Consider the following 14,792-nt stretch of genomic DNA (forward strand, 5'->3'; position numbering starts at 1 on the left):
CCATAAGAAAAACAAAACAACAAAAAACCACTTTAACGTGACATTTCCAGTACTTACAATCAACCTTGGGTATTATATGCCATCTATATAAGAGTATAAGAGTATGCACAGTTCTGAAGAGCCTCTTGTGGCACAGAATGGTAAGGCAGCAGACATGCAGTCTGAAAGCTCTGCCCATGATGCTGGGAGTTCAATCCCAGCAGCCGGCTCAAGGTTGACTCAGCCTTTCATCCTTCTGAGGTCGGTAAAATGAGTACCCAGCTTGCCGCTGGGGGGTAAACGGTGATGACTGGGGAAGGCACAGACAAACCACCCCGTATTGTGCCATGAAAATGCTAGAGGGCATCACCCCAAGGGTCAGACATGACCCGGGGCTTGCACAGGGCATACCTTTACCTTTTTACCTTTATATGAGTATAAGAATTACCCTTATACTTGAGCCAAAGCATATCCTTGAGCTAAGGAATCAGCTGGCTCCTGCACTTGTTCACAACAACATATTAGAAAGTCACACAGCGGCAAAGATGTCACGAGAGCGCCGTTATCAGGGGAACAACGGCTGAAAAAATAAACAGACCAGATGAACTCTCTGTTTGTTTTTAAAGTGTTTCATATATTTCATCCTCCTCCCCACCCCCAGTTAAAAAAACACAAGAAAAACAAGTAGGGAAGACTTTGTGAGAGGAATGGGAGGGCGACTGTAAGCCGCTTTGAGCCTCCTTCGGGTAGGGAAAAGCGGCATATAAGAACCAACTCTAACTCTCTCTAACTCTAACAATATCCTCACTGCCATGGCTTGATAAATGAGACAGGGGGAGGTGTGCAAAAACAATTCAAAGACATTAGAGCATTACTCACTTTAGATAACAGGTGTTTGAAGTTAGAGATTAAGCTTCCTAAGAACTCTGGAGACTCTTCAAGAAAGCTTGGAGAATGAGAGAGGAAACAATCCTTGTTAAAAGAAAAAAAGATATGGTGGCAGACTGCTTCTTGACCTTGGTCACGGGCAGCTTGAAATCTGGAGAATCGCTCTCCTCAGATCAGCAATGGACCTTTTTGCAGCTTCGGAGCTTTCCGGCGCTCTTAGAAGGAGAATTTAGCAAGGTTTGCGTACCTTGCTTGCTTATTCCGAACGTAGATACGAGACCTTGGGATACTTGTAGATTGTAAGCTAAACATGAGCAGGCAGTGTGATGCAGCAGTAAAAAAGGTGAATGCATTTTGGACATTATCAACAGGGGCATTACATCAAAATCACAAGATGTCACAGTCCCATTGTATACGGCACTGGTCAGACCACACCTGGAGTACTGTGTGCAGTTCTGGAGGCCTCACTTCAAGAAGGACGTGGTTAAAATTGAAAGGGTACAGAGGAGAGCGACGAAGATGATCTGGGGCCAAGGGACCAAGCCCTATGAAGATAGGTTGAGGGACTTGGGAATGTTCAGCCTGGAGAAAAGGAGGTTGAGAGGGGACATGATAGCCCTCTTTAAGTATTTGAAAGGTTGTCACTTAGAGGAGGGCAGGATACTGTTTCCGTTGGCTGCAGAGGAAAAGCTAGATATCAGGAAAAAATTTTTCACAGAGTAGTTCAGCAGTGGAATAGGCTGCCTAAGGAGGTGGTGAGCTCCCCCCCACGGTGGGGGCAGGGGGATTCACTTGCTGGTTCCACGGAGCTCACGGGGGCATGCGGTGTCCCTGAAGGGTCGGGGCCGGGGGAGCTGAAAGGCCCGGCGCTGTCAATTATGCATGGTACTGGCCCGCTCCAGCCCCCGCGGACACCCACTGTATCCCAGAAACAATGGAAGTTCCCATTGTTCCTTTAACATGGGCCTTCTGTGGCCCTTGGCTGGGCCAATGCCAGCACAAGCATTCCGGCCTGTGCATAATGGGTCAATGTTATCCATCCAGCTACATCTGATGGCAGAGCTGTCATGGCAGAATGCAATAGTGAGATCACAGGAACTCCAGAGGGGTCACTGAATTTTTCTGTGGTAGCAAAACTGAACAGGAATCCAGCAGGATATTAAAGCCCTAAATAAATTTACTCCAGCATGAACTTTCATATGCTGGTATGTGCCTTGTATGATGCACAGAATGTCATAAAGAGTTAAAGCAATTGGGGGGGGGAGGTGTGAGGGAAGGGCAGTGTAAAACCAGAATTTATTTAGAATTGGAGTTAGGTGCCACTAGTTTGTGGATGAGATCCAGCTGTATTGTGTATCCTTGTGAGTCAGTGAGTGTCCAGAGACAGGATGCTGTGTTGATGAGCTTCCGAGGGGGTTATCTTCACTTTTAACGTCTGATGGGTGCTCCTCTGGCCTCTTGCACAGAGAATTTGAATTGCATTCTACAGAGCCCGCTGGGAGCAGGACAGGGTGTGGTGGAGGGAATGGTGGAACTGCACAGGTGGTCACTCAAAGCTCCATTGGGGGTCCCGAACCTCCCTTGGAACAAGATCCTGTTCCCTCCCAGGCTTTCTTATGCAATTTGCCCAGAGTTTAGGTTCTCCGTTAAGATGCTGAAAGATGTTTTAAAATGTTTCGGAACTGCCATTTCTTGTTTTAAACAAGGAGAGAGCCAGAGTAAATGTTTTCTGTTTTTTCTGTCTCCTGCAGCTGACATTGCTCCCAAAGATGAACTCTTCTACGGCTTCCTAAAGCCCTGGCTTGGTAAGACATCTGTCTCCCTGCGGGTGTTGTCCTCGAGAGGTGTACACAGGAAAAGACAGGCTTCTGTGCGGCCCCTCAAGAGAAACCTCTGCCCCCGTGGGACCCAGGGCTTCCCTCTGCTTTTGTTAGGTGTATGAGATGTGTTCATATTCAGGCAACATGACAATGTGTAAAATGGTTCAGGTGCTTCATAATACTGAAACGTAGGCTACACTAAGGCCAAGGTTCTTAATAACCAGATAAGTCTGAAAACAGAATAACAATGAAATCTGGGAACCTGTTTGGCTCATAAAATAAACAACATTGTAGCCAAGAAGGCATCTTTGAGGCTAGAGAATGTGATATGCATTTGCTAGTATTTTTAAGTCAATGTTTTATAATACTGTCTTTGGGGGCATTGTAGAAATTCATAGAATCATAGAATCATAGAGTTGGAAAGGGCAATACAGGCCATCTAGTCCAACCCCCTGCTCAACGCAGGACTAGCCCTAAGCATCCTAAAGCATCCAAGAAAAGTGTGTATCCAACCTTTGCTTGAAGACTTCCAGTGAGGGGAGCTCACCACCTCCTTAGGCAGCCTATTCCACTGCTGAACTACTCTGACTGTGAAAAACATTTTCCTGATATCTAGCCTATATCGTTGTACTTGAAGTTTAAACCCATTACTGCGTGTCCTCTCCTCTGCAGCCAGCAGAAACAGCATCCTGCCCTCCTCCAAGTGACAACCTTTCAAATACTTAAAGAGGGCTATCATGTCCCCTCTCAACCTCCTTTTCTCCAGGCTGAACATTCCCAAGTCCCTCAACCTATCTTCATAGGGCTTGGTCCCTTGGCCCCAGATCATCTTCGTCGCTCTCCTCAGTACCCTTTCAATTTTATCGACGTCCTTCTTCAAGTGAGGCCTCCAGAACTGCACACAGTACTCTGGTCTGATCCTGCGTTGAGCAGGGGGTTGGACTAGATGGCCTGTATGGCCCCTTCCAACTCTATGATTCTGTGATTCTTATTGGTCATCCCTGGTCCCAAGGAGGCTTGCCTGGCCTCGACCAGGACCTTTTCAGTCCTGGCCCCTACTGGGTAGAATGAGCTCCCGGAGGAGCTGTGGACCCTGCAGGAGCTTCTGGCTTTCCTCGGGGCCTGCAAAATGGAGCTCTTCCACCAGGTCTACGGTTGAGGCCCGGGCGAAGAGAATATCTATGGCCTCCCCCAAGGAGGAGTATTCTACCATGTTCCATCTGTGGTGGTCAGCCATTTTCCAGTCCCCAGCAGGGGTAGGTGGGGGATTGGTTGCCGCCGTGCTTGGTAGGTTGTATTTTTTAATTATTGGTTTTATGGGGATTTTTAGTGGATTGTATTTATCTTTTTATCTTGTAACCCGCCACAAGCCGACTTTGCTGAGAGTGGCAAGCAATAAATCCATAATAATAATAATAATAATAATAATAATAATAATAATAATAATAATAATAATAATACACCTTCCTGATGCTACTTTCAATGAGCTGACCTTTTCTTGTTCTAGGGGACGGATTACTTTTGAGTGCCGGGAAGAAGTGGGGACGTCACCGGCGCATGCTTACCCCAGCCTTTCATTTTGACATCCTGAAGCCCTACCTGAAGATATTCAACCAGAGTACAAACATCATGCACGTGAGGAATATGTCCCCTTCCTTCCTTGTCAGGCATACAAACCATTTATACACATCTGGAGGCAGTGCCCAGTCATGAGAAAATATTGGTCTGAAACATTTTGGATACAGAATTTGCACGCCAGAAAGCTATGTGAACACGGAACAACAGTCCTCTTGAATATCCTGATAGTATACAGGCTAGGAGAGTACATATTGCCAAGAATTCTATTCATCCATTTATTAATTCTATTTATATACTGCCTTCCCCTTGAGGCTCAGGGCACTTTACAGAGAATATGAACAGGTTCAATATAAATTCAATAATAGTTAGTAGAAGTGATTATAGGAGCAGTAACAACCATTAGTAACAATAACAGCACTAATGATAGAAATGCTAAAATATCAACTGTAACTATAACATCATAGATTGGTCAATTGCCCTTTGATGGGCATATTTGTGGGCATATTTGGGCATATTAATGGGCATATTTGTATGGAAGGAGGGGTTCTGGGGACCCAGTAGATGTTGCTGGTTCAGTTGACCTCAACCAAATGCCTGGCAGAAGAGCTCTATTTTGCAGGCCCTGCAGAACTGTACTCGCTCCGACAGGGCCCAGATCTCTTCTGGGAGTCCATTCCACCAGGTGGGGGCCAGGACAGAGAATGATCTGGCCCTGGTTGAGGCCAAATGTGCTTCTCTAGGGCCAGGGATTGCCAGCTGGTTGGTATTGGCTAAGCGTAGTGTTCTTTGAGAGGCATAGGCAGGGAAGCATTCCCTCAAGTACACTGGGCCCAGACCACATACGGCCTTGAAGGTGTTTACCAAGACCTTAAGCATGAACCTGGTTTCAATGGGTAGCCAGTGCAGTTGTTGGAGTAGGGGCCAGATGTGGGTCCTTCACAGTGTTCCAGTGAGAACCCTGGCCACTGCATTCTGGACCTGTTGTAGCTTCCAGATCAGGAATAAGGGTAGGCCCGCATAGAACAGAAATCCAGCCTAGAGGTGACCATCGCATGGATCACTGTGGCTATGTGTTCTGGGGCCAAGTAGGACCATAGTAGTTTGGCTTGGTACAGGCGGCAAAATGCAGCTATGCTGCTCCTTTGACCTGTGCCTCCATAGAGAGGGAGGCATCCAGGATCATGCCCAGGTTCCTGGTGGAGTGAACCAGAAATAGTTGTACCGTATCCAGGATGGGCAGTCATGTTTCCTCACTTGGACCCTTCCTGCCCTGTCTTTGAAGGGTTGAACTTCAGACAATTCTGTTTGAGCCACTTCATCATTGCTTTCAGACATCTGGCTAAGGATTCTGGGGGTGAATCAGGACAGACATTCATTAGGAGGAAGAGTTGGGTGTCATCTGCATATTGATGACATTCCAGCCTGAATCTGTGCACCAGCTAGTGAGATGGCATATGAAGATGTTAAATAGGATTGGAGAAAGGATCACTCCCTGTGGGACTCCACATGTGAGCTGGTGGCTGCTTAATTGTTTCGCTCCAATTGGTACTCTCTGTCCATGACCCTAGAGAAAGGAGATCAGCATTGAAGGGCTGTCCCCCTATCCCTGTATCAGCGAGATAGTGACCTAGAAGCTCATGGTCAACTGTGACCCCTGCTACTGTAAGGTTTAATAACACAAGCAGCGCTCATCTGCCTCGGTCCAGCTGGTGACAGACGTCGACCGTCAGGGTGATCAGTGCTGTTTCAACCCCATGGCCAGGCCAGAGACCTGACTGGAATGGGTCTAAGACTGAAGCTTCATCCAGAAATGCTGATATTTGGTCCACCACAGCCCTTTCCAGAAACGGTAGGTGTGAGACAGGTTGATAGTTCTCTGGCTCTTGCGGTCCAGAGATGGTTTAATCAGCAATGGGTGTACCACTGCCTTATTCAGCCTCTCAGGGAATTCTCCTGTTGAAAGGGAGAGGTTGATTATTTCCTGGAAGGGGGTGGGTTCTATCCTTTCATCAGTTGCTTTAAGTAGCCATGATGGGCAGGGTTACAATGGGCATGTGGTTGGCCATGCTGAAGCTAGCATCCTGTCCACTTCAGTCTGCATGAGAGGTGGCCAAGGGGCTTCTAGGTCATTTTCTGTGTCCGAGGTTGGAAGGAGGTAATGGCGGAGTGTTGAGATTTGTTCTGCGAAGTAGCTTGCAAATTTCCTTTTTTTAAAAAGGAATATATATATATATATATATATATATATATATATATATATATATATATATATATATATATATATATATATATATTTAAATCTAAGCACACAGTCAGCACAGAACCGTTCAATGCATAATGGGATTGGGGGTGATGGTGGTTTCAGAGGACATCTTTGAGCACTTCTAAGCTTGTCTACATTTTGATTAAGTGTAAAGTTCTGCATCTGGGTCAGAAAAATAAAAAGCATGCCTACTGGATGGGGGATACACTTCTAGGTAACAGTGTGTGAACGAGACCTTGGGGTACTTGTGGATTGTAAACTAAACATGAGCAGGCAGTGTGATGCAGCGGTAAAAAAGGCGAATGCCATTTTGGGCTGTATCAACAGGGGCATCACATCAAAATCACAAGATGTCATAGTCCCATTGTATACAGCACTGGTCAGATCACACCTGGAGTACTGTGTGCAGTTCTGGAGGCCTCACTTCAAGAAGGACGTAGATAAAATTGAAAGGGTACAGAGGAGAGCGACGAAGATGATCTGGGGCCAAGGGACCAAGCCCTATGAAGATAGGTTGAGGGACTTGGGAATGTTCAGCCTGGAGAAAAGGAGGTTGAGAGGGGACATGATATTTGAAAGGTTGTCACTTGGAGGAGGGCAGGATGCTATTTCCGTTGGCTACAGAGGAAAGGACATGCAGTAATGGGTTTAAACTTCAAGTACAACGATATAGGCTAGATATCAGGAAAAAAAATTTCACAGTCAGAGTAGTTCAGCAGTGGAATAGGCTGCCTAAGGAGGTGGTGACCTCCCCCTCACTAGCAGTCTTCAAGCAAAGGTTGGATACACACTTTTCTTGGATGCTTTAGGATGCTTTGGGCTGATCCTGCGTTGTGCAGGGGGTTGGACTAGATGGCCTGTATGGCCCCTTCCAACTCTATGATTCTATGATTCTATTGCCAGAAACACAGAAAAGTTATTTTCTTTACATTTAAAAAATTGTAATATAAGTTAATACTTGTGGATCAATTACAAATTGCCTGCATTTGGAAATACAAACACACATACAAAACATTTAGAATAAGTTTCTTTATACATACATACATACATACATACATACATACATACATACATACATACATACATACATACATATTATATATATAAGCATTTACAGAAAGATAGAGGAGAAGAAAAAAGAAAGAAACAACCAGCTGGCAGAATAATCATTGACCCATGTAAAAACACAATCCATTCTTATCTTAAAAAGTACGTACTCGGTTCCCATCGCTTAAGTTAAAGAGAAAAAGAAACAACCAGGTAGCCAAATAATTATTGATACATGTGAAAGTATAGTTTGTCATCCTCTTATAACGTACATATTCAGTTCCCATCACTTATTAGTCCTAACCTCGAAGTTATTACCATCTTTCTTAGCAAAGTAATTGTTAATACATATGAGAGCATAATCTATTATGAGAGTATTATCTATTATTATCTTAAGTAATATAAAGTCAGTTCCCTTTGTATGTTGGCCCTAACCTAATAATTACTCCACTGTTCATCACATTCTTCAGGTGGTCACAGAAAATGGAATTGTGCTCTTTTCCATGATGTATCTGCTAGCAGGTCTTGAAGTATTTGTGTTTCTTGATCCACCAAACTCAGCGGTATCACCTGATGGTTTCTGTATAGAGTATTTCTAGCAGCCTTGCTGTCAGGGCCAAAAATGTCTCTTGGTTGATTCTTGCGTGCAGTCGCCTTTGAATAGACTCTGTATACTTTATCAATCCGAATCTCTTCCTCCTCTTAGTAGTCTTCTGGGTTTTTTGTGATTTCCTTCCTTAGATCTGTTTTCCCAAATTCTTCTGAGACGTCTTTAATTTTAATGCTCCTAGCTTTGAGTTCTACTTCCGGAGTTCTCTCCTGTTGTTTGACTTCCAGACATTGGATTCTCGTTTGGTGTGTTGCCAGCTGATTTGTGTTTTCATCAGCTGTTTTCTTCAACCCCTCGATTCTGTCCGAGAGCTCTTTCTTGGTATCTTGAATTTCATTTTCAATCTTTTTGACTACTTTCAGTATCTCTAAGTTGCCTTTGTTTAACAAATAAAACATCTGTGCATTTGTTAGATTTTCCATTTCTGTGTGCAGTATGCAGTAACAGCGTCTCGCAAGAGTTCGAGTGATCAGACGTTATCAGTTTAAAAAATCTCCGTGTTCTGTCAGGAACTTACCCTGAGCTCTCATTAACAGATTATCAAGTTCTTTCGTTGTCAGTTTTAACGAGTGTATGTAGCTGGCTTACCTCCCGTCCAAAGAAAGAATTCTCTTGTAAATTGGTTAGGGGGGAAGGAGGGGGGCTAATGCCTGGCTTTGAAGAAGAGAAGATCAAACAGAAAACTCACAGTCATTGCGTTCCTCAGACTTCTGCTCTTTTCAAGCTGGAAAAAAAAAGATGGTCTGGGAAAAGTGCAGGCTTTTATCAGCTGGTCGTTCCAAGCTTAGAAGATTATTTACGACAAGGACGCCATTATGACCCCCAGCACAGGTAGCGGTGATCTGGAGAACTTAGTCTCCGCGGATCTGTAGGACCCTCAGGATGCCGTTCCCGGTTCCTGGGGCAACCGGCGAGCAAGATTTGCATATCTTGCTCAGGTCGGCCAGGTGCTTCTGCTCCTGGCCCTCTGCCTGGCTGGGGAGCCTGTTACGGATCGGGCTAGCACAGTGCCATCTTCAGTCATCTCCCAATCTTAGAATAAGTTTCTGATTATGTTTCAGCTGTTCTTAACTCCCATAAGTTTACAGGTAGCACAACAACATACAAACACAGCATAATAATTTGGGGGCTCTCACCTTCAAGGTGAGATTTGCTAGAATTAAAAAACACACCAAAAAAACAAACTTGCACCCATCCCTACTCAGAGTATGGACACTAAGCACAGTTTTCCCTGATTGTTTTTCTGCCATGGCATCTACTGTCCCTGTCTACCTAAACTTTACCTAGCCCTACTGACTCTCCCTCCCAGTCCCCTTTGTTTCCTGCCAGTGCCCCTGACTCCGGTCTCTTGTGTCTTTCCTTCTTCCCAGGGCAAGTGGTGCAAGCTCACAACAACCGGTGTGGTCTCGATCGACATGTTTGAGCAGATCAGCCTCATGACCTTGGACAGCTTGCAGAAATGCGTCTTCAGCTACGACAGCAACTGTCAGGAGTAAGTCAACCAGCAGGGGATGCCCCCTGCAACCAGCTCTTTCCCAGAATCCCTGAGGTGAGGCTCACTTTTTTTCTCCATGGTGCTTGGAGTTTCAGCCCCAGATTGCCATGCTGCTATGAGGCAGGAGGCAGATCCCCACCCGACCCAGGAAGCAGAAGGCTTGTCTGCTCATTTACAGGCTTAGTTCAAGCCAATGAACTGTCCTTCGTGGGAGAAAAGCCAGTTGAATAGAACACCTCCTCTGAATGGGATGGAGAGAATGGCCATGAGGCTTCCACAGGCCATGTGCACATATCTGCTTTAAGCTACATGCTGAGGAGCAGTTTCGGTAAACTTCAGTCCTCAGGGCCTCCTCTCAAATAACCTGTGCTTCTATACCAAGACTTCCCTATTCAGGAGTTGCAGCAGTTTACCAACTTTGAAAATGGCTCAGTTTTGTTTGTGCTTAAGAAGACAACCATGCATACCTACATGCCTACATTTAGATGTAAACAGTGTGTGTGTGGGGGCGTCTCAGGAAGGTAGCTGTGGAAGGCTGTCATCGAGATATTTCTCAGGATATTAGCTTCTTGGGCATCATGACAGTAGACAACACTTCTCTAGACAATGCCTAGATGAGGGGTCCTGTTAAAAGTGAAATCTTCAGAGCCTTTCCATCGGATGAAGAAACACAGTGAAAGAAGAAGAAGAGTTGGTTCTTATATGCCGCTTTTCCCTACCCGAAGGAGGCTCAAAGCGGATTACAGTCGCCTTCCCATTCCTCTCCCCACAACAGACACCCTGTGGGGTGGGTGAGGCTGAGAGAGCCCTGAGATTACTGAAGAAGAAGAAGAGTTGGTTCTTATATGCCGCTTTTATTTCCCTGAAGGAGTCTCAAAGCGGCTTCCAATCGCCTTCCCTTTCCTCTTCCCATAACAGACACCCTGTGGGGTGGGTGAGGCTGAGAGAGCGCTGATATCACTGCCCGGTCAGGCTTCAGAGCCTTTCCGTCGGATGAAGAATCATACCATGTTTAGGAAACAGCAAGGTTTATTTAACCAAAACATGGTTTGCAAAGCGTGGAGAGCAGCTCAAGGCAGTCCTGGAACCACTCTGAAGTCTGCCTTGCAGGGCAGTCCATCTTAAGCACACACCTGACTCTGTCCAATTGGCAGTAGGTCAATGGGCTCACACTCTCATCCTATCACGCTACACTTCTAACTTTCGATGTCTCCCTTCCCCCCCACATTAGTGCTCTAACTTTTGTTCTCCCTCCCACCCCAAATGATTCTAAGCCTTCTGCTACAATATCTGTGTCCTTGTATCTTGTAACATACCAGCCTACTGTCTCTCTCTCCTATGTGCTGGCCTTCTAGCATGTAATGGCTTCACACTGATACAGAAGACTCCATTATTTTTTTAACAGTCCCCAATATTTTCTGGGCCTGTGGGCACATTTGGAATTCTGACACAGTATAGTGGGAGGAGCAACAAAATGGCTGCCATAAAATGGCTGCTGCAGGTGATGGAGCCAGCCACAAATTGATTGCACAGCTGTGCTTTGGTGGCAACTGCTGCCCATGCAACATTTTAAAAAATCTGCCCAACCAGTCAAATCTCCCAAGAGTTAATCAGAAGACCTATTGGTCAAAAGCCCCTACCTGACCCCACCCACTTCCTAAAAGCACTTGGCAGGCACCAGAAAAGATGTTGGTGGTCATGATGCATCCATGGACACTACGCTGGAGTCATCGACCTAGGTAATACCTTGCCAGATGCTTCTCTGTGTAACATCACCACACAATAATTGTGTGTGTGTGTGTGTGTGCAGGGAGGATTTTAGTACTGATAAAAAGGGCAAGAGGTACTGGTTGTGCTAACTGGATGCTCTTGGGTAGTGTCAACTCTCCATGTTTTTGGGTTCAAGCCCACCGTTTGTGGATGAGTGCAGGGAGCTATTTCTTGCTTCCACTATAAAGTGTAGGGGGCTGTTAGGAGGCAGGCACATGGTGACTGAAGGGATAGTGGCATGATGTCATTTCCTGTGTACAGGCTGTGTTCTGCTACTCATTCAGTAGCCCTGTGTCTACACAGTACCTCCATCTTTGACTTCAGACCTCCTCCGGACAGGGCAATATGCACCTCTTCCCCTCCAGTGGCACTTGGCAATGGGAGCTACAACCTCTTCATAACGCATTGCGAACACTGCTAGGTGAAAGCCTGAACAAGATTTCTGAGGATACCTATCCTTAGGTTTGCCTGGAGCTATGATGTTTTCTGCTGACAAGTGATCTTGCTACATTCCAGGAAATCAAGTGACTACATTGCAGCCATTTTGGAGCTCAGTTCCCTTGTTGTGCGTCGGCAGCATCGTTTGCACCACCACTTTGACTGCTTGTACTACCTGACAGCTGACGGTCGCCGCTTCCATCATGCTTGTAACATTGTGCACCGTTTCACAGCTGATGTAATCCAGCGGCGGCGAGAGACATTGAGCCAAATGGGCCGGGATGCCTGGCTCTGCTCCAAAAAGGGCAAGACAATGGACTTTATTGATGTTCTTCTGCTAGCCAAGGTACTGGTCCTAAGGAAGTAGTCAGGCTCGGGGGTGGGGGGTGGGGGGGTGTCACCAGATGTGTAGGGGCTGCCTGCAGAGGCTATGGCAAAGGAAACCTTACCAAGTGCAGAAATGAGGCCCTGCATGTGAGAAATGACACATAGGGGCAGGGCAGGACAAGGAGAGTGGCACACTAAAGGCTGAAGATGTGTGAAATTCTCACCCCTGCAAAAGTCGTTGGCTGTCTCTGACAGATGCTGGTGATTGTTGTTGTTATGTGCGAAGTCGTGTCCGACCCATCGCGACCCCATGGACAATGATCCTCCAGGCCTTCCTGTCCTCTACCATTCCCCGGAGTCCATTTAAATTTGCACCTACTGCTTCAGTGACTCCATCCAGCCACCTCATTCTCTGTCGTCCCCTTCTTCTTTTGCCCTCGATCGCTCCCAGCATTAGGCTCTTCTCCAGGGAGTCCTTCCTTCTCATGAGGTGGCCAAAGTATTTGAGTTTCATCTTCAGGATCTGGCCTTCTAAAGAGCAGTCAGGGTTGATCTCCTCTAGGACTGAACGGTTTGTTCGCCTTGCAGTCCAAGGGACTCGCAAGAGTCTTCTCCAGCACCAGAGTTCAAAAGCCTCAATTCTTTGACGCTCGGCCTTCCTTATGGTCCAACTTTCACAGCCATACATTGCAACTGGGAATACCATAGCCTTGACTAAACACACTTTTGTTGGCAGGGTGATGTCTCTGCTTTTTAGGATGCTGTCTAGATTTGCCATAGCTTTCCTCCCCAGGAGCAAGCGTCTTTTAATTTCTTTGCTGCAGTCCCCATCTGCAGTGATCTTGGAGCCCAGGAAAATAAAATCTGTCACTATCTCCATTTCTTCCCCATCTATTTGCCAGGAATTGAGAGGGCCGGATGCCATGATCTTTGTTTTCTTGATGTTGAGTTTCAAGCCAACTTTTGCACTCTCCTCCTTCACCCGCATCAACAGGCTCTTTAGTTCCTCTTCTCTTTCTGCCATTAGAGTGGTATCATCTGCGTATCTGAGGTTGTTGATATTTCTCCCAGCAATCTTGATCCCAATTTGTGACTCCTCTAATCCCGCATTTCTCATGATGTGCTCTGCATACAAGTTAAATAGGCAATGCGACAGTATACAGCCTTGCCGAACTCCTTTCTCAATTTTGAACCAGTCAGTGATCCGATGTTCAGTTCTCACTGTTGCTTCTTGACCTGCATATAAATTTCTCAAGAGACAAATAAGATGCTCTGGTATTCCCATCTCTTTAAGAACTTGCCACAATTTGTTGTGCTCCACACAATCAAAGGCTTTAGCATAGTCAATGAAGCAGAAGTAGACGTTCTTCTGGTACTCCCTAGCTTTCTCCATGATCCAGCGTATGTTGGCAATTTGATCTCTAGTTCCTCTGCCTCTTCGAAATCCTGCCTGTACTTCTGGAAGTTCTCGGTCCACATATTGCTGGAGCCTAGCTTGTAGGATTCTGAGCATAACTTTGCTAGCATGAGAAATTAGTGCAATGGTGCGGTAGTTTGAACATTCTTTGGCATTGCCCTTCTTTGGGATTGGAATGTAAACTGACCTTTTCCAATCCTGTGGCCATTGTTGAGTTTTCCAAATTTGCTGGCATATTGAGTGTAGCACTTTTACTGCATCATCCTTTAAGATTTTGAATAATTCAACTGGAATGCTGTCACCACCACTAGCTTTATTATTGCTCAGACTTCCTAAGGCCCATTTGACTTCACATTCCAGGATGTCTGGCTCCAGGTCAGTAACTACCCCACTGTGGTCATCAGGGATGTTAAGCTCGCTCTTGTATAGTTGTTCTGTATAATTTTGCCACCTTTGTTTAATCTTTTCTGCTTCTGTGAGGTCCCTACCATTTTGGTCCCTTATCATACCCAACTTTGCATGAAACGTTCTCTTCATATCTTCAATTTTCTTGAAAAGATCTCTGGTCCTCCCCATTCTATTGTTTTCTTCTATTTGTTTGCACTGTTCATTTAAGAAGGCATTCTTATCTCTTCTAGCTTTTCTCTGGAATTCTGCATTCAGTTGGGTGTATCTTTCTCTTTCTCCCTTGCCTTTCACTTCCCTTCTCTCCTTAGCTATTTGTAAAGCTTCCTCAGACAGCCATTTTGATTTCTTGCATTTCTTTTTCTTTGGGATGGTTTTAGTTGCTACCTCTTGTACAATGTTGCGAACCTCCGTCCATAGTTCTTCAGGCACTCTGTCTATCAGATCTAATTCCTTAAATCTATTTGTCACCTCTACTGTGTATTCGTTGGGGATATGATTTAGTTCATACCTGAGTGGCCTAGTGCTTTTCCCTACTTTCTTCAATTTAAGCCTAAATTTTGCAACAAGAAGCTCATGATCTGAACCACAATCAGCTCCTGGTCTTGTTTTTATTGACTGGATAGAACTTTTCCATCTTTGGCTGCAGAGCACATAGTCAATCTGATTTCTGTGTTGACCGTCTGGTGATGTTCATGTGTAGAGTCGTCTCTTGGGTTGTTGGAAAAGAGTGTTTGCTATGACCATTGTATTCT

At 45.5% G+C, this 14,792-nt stretch overlaps 1 protein-coding gene across 6 annotated transcripts in view; it reads left to right on the plus strand.

Moving 5' to 3' along the window:
• The window catches only part of CYP4F22 (cytochrome P450 family 4 subfamily F member 22), a 49,712-nt gene that overhangs the window by 22,738 nt on the left and 12,182 nt on the right, over positions 1–14,792 (plus strand). For all 6 annotated transcript variants that reach the window (XM_077329998.1, XM_077329995.1, XM_077329997.1 and 3 more), the window contains 4 exons: positions 2,619–2,672; positions 4,195–4,322; positions 9,556–9,677; positions 11,967–12,234. In XM_077329998.1, the coding sequence (XP_077186113.1) occupies positions 2,619–2,672; positions 4,195–4,322; positions 9,556–9,677; positions 11,967–12,234 (572 nt within the window). The remainder of the gene's footprint in view (positions 1–2,618; positions 2,673–4,194; positions 4,323–9,555; positions 9,678–11,966; positions 12,235–14,792) is intronic.

The sequence above is a fragment of the Paroedura picta genome, chromosome 3 (assembly GCF_049243985.1).
Source record: "Paroedura picta isolate Pp20150507F chromosome 3, Ppicta_v3.0, whole genome shotgun sequence".
Lineage (NCBI taxonomy): Eukaryota > Metazoa > Chordata > Lepidosauria > Squamata > Gekkonidae > Paroedura > Paroedura picta.